At 40.0% G+C, this 4,777-nt stretch overlaps 1 protein-coding gene across 2 annotated transcripts in view; it reads left to right on the top strand.

Annotated features, from left to right (window-relative positions):
• The window catches only part of PIAS1 (protein inhibitor of activated STAT 1), a 38,237-nt gene extending 34,634 nt beyond the window's left edge, over window positions 1–3,603 (top strand). Inside the window, exons 11-13 of one of the 2 annotated variants that reach the window (XM_009280407.2) lie at window positions 1,129–1,271; window positions 1,599–1,636; window positions 3,137–3,603. In XM_009280407.2, coding sequence (XP_009278682.1) covers window positions 1,129–1,271; window positions 1,599–1,636; window positions 3,137–3,433 — 478 coding nt within the window. In that variant the 3' untranslated portion in view covers window positions 3,434–3,603. The remainder of the gene's footprint in view (window positions 1–1,128; window positions 1,272–1,598; window positions 1,637–3,136) is intronic. The other variant, XM_009280408.2, reaches the window with a different exon arrangement.
• Window positions 3,604–4,777: the final 1,174 nt, after the last annotated feature.

Genomic DNA, 4,777 nt, shown 5'->3' with positions numbered 1-4,777 from the left:
AGAGAGGTGGTGGATGCCCCATCCCTGGAGACATTCAAGGTCAGGTTGGACGGGGCTCTGAGCAACCTGATCTAGTTGAAGATGTCCCTGCCCACGGCAGGGGGGTTGGACTAGATGACCTTTAGAGGTCCCTTCCAACCCAAACTATTTATGATTCTATGATTCATATTTGTGAAAATGAGTATAAAATGGTGTGAAAGATTGTGGCTTAGAAGTATGTTTTTTGCAGATTTGGAAATGTTTTTCTTCCATAGGGAAATATGAAAGCAGCAACATATGGAGAGAGAGCAATGAGAAACATGGGTGTGGTATAGGAGTGTGTGGGTTTTGCTGGTGATTACGGCCAGTAGCATAGTAATAAAGAATGCCAGAATAACCTGATTACACCTAAGTAGCCAAGCTGTTAATAGCACCCTGTTTACATAAACACATAGGGATGAAAACTGAGGCTAAACCAAAAGGATCCTGTTGTTGAACTGATTACTACTCCAGTGGTGTCAATGACTCAGTGATCACTTAAAACTCCTCAAGACCTTTTTGGCTGTCTTCCATTGCTTGTAATTACCTTGCAGAGCATATCTGTTATGTTGCTATGCATATTTGTAGCTTTTTGGGGGTTCAGTATACCTTTAGGATTGTCTTGTCCTGGCTTAGGAGTATTTGTAGCGTATTTGTAGCAGAGATTCCAATACCATTTATAGTGAGTCATCAGTTTCTACTGTTTGAGACTGAGCTTTACTTCGCTTTTAATTTTGCTAGGCTTCAACTGTTTGGGCTGCAGTCTGGCTTGGACTGAATTAACTTTTCTGATAAAATGACATTGTGAGAAGAAAGTTTGGGGAACATTTGATGCTCATGTTTTCCTCCTCTCCCCTTCGCAGTCCTTACAAGACTCCTTGAGGTGCTGTAGCATCTTGATCCTTTCCAGTGAAGCTTTGAAATTTAGTAGGGGAGTTGTTGCACACCTGTCACAAAGTTCAGAATGCATACTGAGAGGTTGACTTTGTGTTAAATTTGAAAATAGGTATACCCTGCATGGGACAGCAATAGAAATCTTCAAATGCTGTTCTTTTCGTATTAAAGCCAAGACTATATTTTACGCTTGTAACAAGTCTTTGTTTCTTCCAGCATTTTAAATTTACCCCATCAAGCATCTCCTGTGTCAAGAACACCAAGCCTTCCTGCTGTTGACACCAGCTACATCAATACATCACTTATCCAAGACTACAGGCATCCATTCCATATGACACCTATGCCTTATGACTTGCAAGGTGAGCTTCTGGCTGCTCGTAGCTATAAGTACGGCTCTCCAAGCAATAATAACTACTGTAAAAGGATTTAAACATGCAGTCATTTGACAATCCATTAGTGAAAAATATTATTTTGCATCCACAGAGGATGAGATGGTATTAAAAAAAAAATAATTTAGGTTAATATCTTAAGGTTTTAAAAGGTTGATGTTTTGCAAGCTCTGGTAGTGAAGAGAATCTGAAGTGTCATCAGTATTATGCTGAGTTTATTTCAGAATAAATGGTGGAAAAATGGGGAGGTGCTTGTTTGTTTTGAGAAGCTTAATTGTTTTCTTTGGCTCTTTACAGGTTTAGATTTCTTCCCTTTCCTGTCAGGAGACAATCAGGTAAGTCAAGGAGAATCAAGTCACATGGCAGATACTCTTTTCTGAGAAGGACTTGCCGGCATGGATGTATAGGCAAAGAAGGAACAGATGTATGATGTAGGTGTAAATGCAGGCAGGCTGCAGCTTTATTTTATACACGTAGAAACTGTGACCAAACATAAGCATTGTCTCAATAGGGGTGTAGGATAAGGCATAGCAAAAGATAAACGTTTTGGTTTCCAAGGGTTAAGCTCAGTCAGCCACTGTTGTATTGTGGAATGGCCCTCGGCCACGGCTTGAAGGTCCACCAGCCACCTCCTTAGTTTTTCAGACCTGAGGTCTGACACTTGGCCATCTGACAGTCTGGGCCCCACCACTGGGACTCTTGACAGTCCTCTACACAATTTGGAGAGTCGGGGCAGCTCTCTGGTTTTTTTGAGGCTGTGTGCCTGTTCATACCATGTTTGCCACCTTTCTGTAAGTGCTTACTGAAATGGGCTAGATTGGTGCTGGCTCCTCCAGTTTTGGAAACTAAGCAGGTCATTCTCAAAAGGAATCTGGGTTGGCAAGTCCTACTTGATCGCTTGTCCTCCTGTGTCTCCAAGAAAAGAAGGGGGCTGGGGTGGTTCACCTGCCCTTTGTCCCTTCATGTCTGTTCTGCAATCTCAAGTAGAAGAATTGCACTAGATGTAGAGGGATACTTTCATATCATAATTAAGACCAGAGGCTGCGCTGTAGAATTTGGATTCAGAAGAGCTATCTTGATATTCAGTAAAACATAGATATGAGAATTATTCTGGAACAAGTAGTGCGGAAGTCTGATGCTGTACTGATACGGCATAATTATACCAGTGCATAAATTTTGGGGAACAAGGCTGAATAGCCTGCATGGATGTTTCATCATAGTGGAAAGAAATACCAAGAGCAAAATTACCCTATAGAGAGATTGTATTTAAAATCTGATTCTTGATAGCTTTAAAGTTCTTGCATTTCAGGGGCTGCCCAGCAGAGAGTGTAACTTGGGACAGCCCTTGCTGCCACCTAATGGGACTAAGCGTGCTATTTCTAAATGCATTTTTACAGAAGTATGCTTTCCTCCACCAACAGTGATTAGCACATAGTTTCACCAGCTGTGGTTGGTCTGCGACTTTTGAGTGGAGGAGAGGGATGGCAAAATGTTTCTTTGAATTTGGGGGGATTTTTCCACCAAGGAATTTTTTGAAGAGGTAAAGGAGTGCTGTTTCTTACTGTTTTGGGTGTCTTGCGATACTGTTACCTTTCTAGTGTTTGCTCTTACTAATACTAGTATTTCCAATTTCTTTTGGCTTCAGAAATCAGGGGCTGCAGAGGTAAAAGTTCACTGCATCGGTCCACTTACCTTACAGGAAGGTTGAGTAGACGAGCTGGTGTGAAATCCAGAAGCTGTCAGAGCTTTAGCTTACACGTACCTTCTTTTGTGCTGGTCTGAATCAAAACTATGGTGTCTGAAATGTAACTTGAAAATGTTGTTTTTCCCCCCAGCATTACAACACATCCCTTCTTGCCGCTGCAGCTGCGGCAGTTTCCGCATCAGATGATCAAGAACTTTTACACTCTCGTTTTTTCCCATACACTTCATCTCAGATGTTTCTCGATCAGCTAAATGCAGGAGGAAGCAGTTCTCTGCCAGCCACAAATGGTAGCAATAGTGGCAGTAACAGCAGTCTTGTTTCCTCCAACAGCCTGCGAGAGAATCATGGTCATCCAGTTGCAAGTAGGAGCGGCACGGACACGGCGTCTATCTTTGGTATCATACCAGACATTATTTCATTGGACTGATTTTTGGAGCAAATGAACTCGTCAGAGGAAATCTTTGTGCTTGGTTTTACTTTATGTTAGAAACATAGACGAGTTTTTTTCCTTTTTTAGGGAAAAAAATTTATGTGTACAGAGAACAAAAGTATATTTTCAGTTTTACTTTTGTATATAAACCTAAGATGGCCTCACTGGTAAAAATAAGAAAAAAAAAACCACAAAACAAACAAAAAAAATAACAAAAACAAGGAGCTTCAGTTCATTTTTATGGATGTTGAAGATTTTACACCTGTGCATTTGTCACGTAAGTTACTTTTTTTCCCCATAGTTTGGACCCAAATGGCATTATTTTCTCCACAGTAACATAAACAAGAAAGGAGCTGAACTTTTAAAGTTTTTTTTTCTCCTCTTGGAGACATTTACCTTTGGTGGAATCTAATTCCCCATCCCGTATTTAGAGCGGATTTTATTATGCTTAAAGCAGAATAAACCCTACCCAAACTGTTCCACAGCATCCCCTCTGTTTGCAGGACATAGCCTTTCAGAAGTGGGTTTGGTTTTTTGGGATTTTTTTGTCATTTCTGGTTCTATGTGACCCTCTATTCAGATTTTTTTTTTTTTTTTAATTCCATGCTTTAATCAAGCATGTTGCAAGCTCATTAGTGCACCAATTATTCTTGAGGGCCAGACTCAATAAAATCTCAGGCTGAGGATTTACTTGGCTGTGCTTATGTGGGACAAGACAGAGAATTTTTATAGAATCTAGCCCTGAATAAAGCGTTGACACATTGGACTGTAGGGTTTTGTTTCTAAGAAAATACTATGAAATAATTTTAAAATAACATAAGATCCTAATCAGCAAAATATTAAGCATGTGTCAGTTTTAAATTTGTGGAACTGCTTGTGCTTTAAAGTTAGCCATGCGTGTATAAATGGCCTATTGAATTGAGGCCTATCTTATTCTGTCTGGAGAAACCTACTTTTAGCTGCAGTAGCTCAAATTTCTGCTTAAAAGTGAACTTGTCAACAAAAGGAAGAAAATACAAATACCAACACACTATTGCATGGTTTGTGCAGCTGATAATGGTCTTGGTACACTGTCTTCTGCGTTCACATTCATCAAAATTAATATTAAATGTTCAATGTGAGTCTCTTAAACCAAAAACCAACCCAATTAAAAAGCCCCACCCTGTAGCCCGTGTACTCAAACATATTGCTACCTATTGAAGTCTCTTAGGGTAGCGGGTTTCAAAATTCAGTTTTCTCTTTTTGGACATGTAATTATTTTGATTTCCCTGATTTTTCAGTACACTTATGTTGAACTTTGAGCCATACTTACTTCCTGGTTTCTTTTCTCTCTCTCTCTCT

This window comes from Aptenodytes forsteri, unplaced genomic scaffold (genome assembly GCF_000699145.1).
Source record: "Aptenodytes forsteri isolate BGI_AS27 unplaced genomic scaffold, ASM69914v1 Scaffold83, whole genome shotgun sequence".
Taxonomy (NCBI): Eukaryota; Metazoa; Chordata; class Aves; order Sphenisciformes; family Spheniscidae; genus Aptenodytes; species Aptenodytes forsteri.
This window is presented reverse-complemented; position numbering and strand designations above follow the sequence as displayed.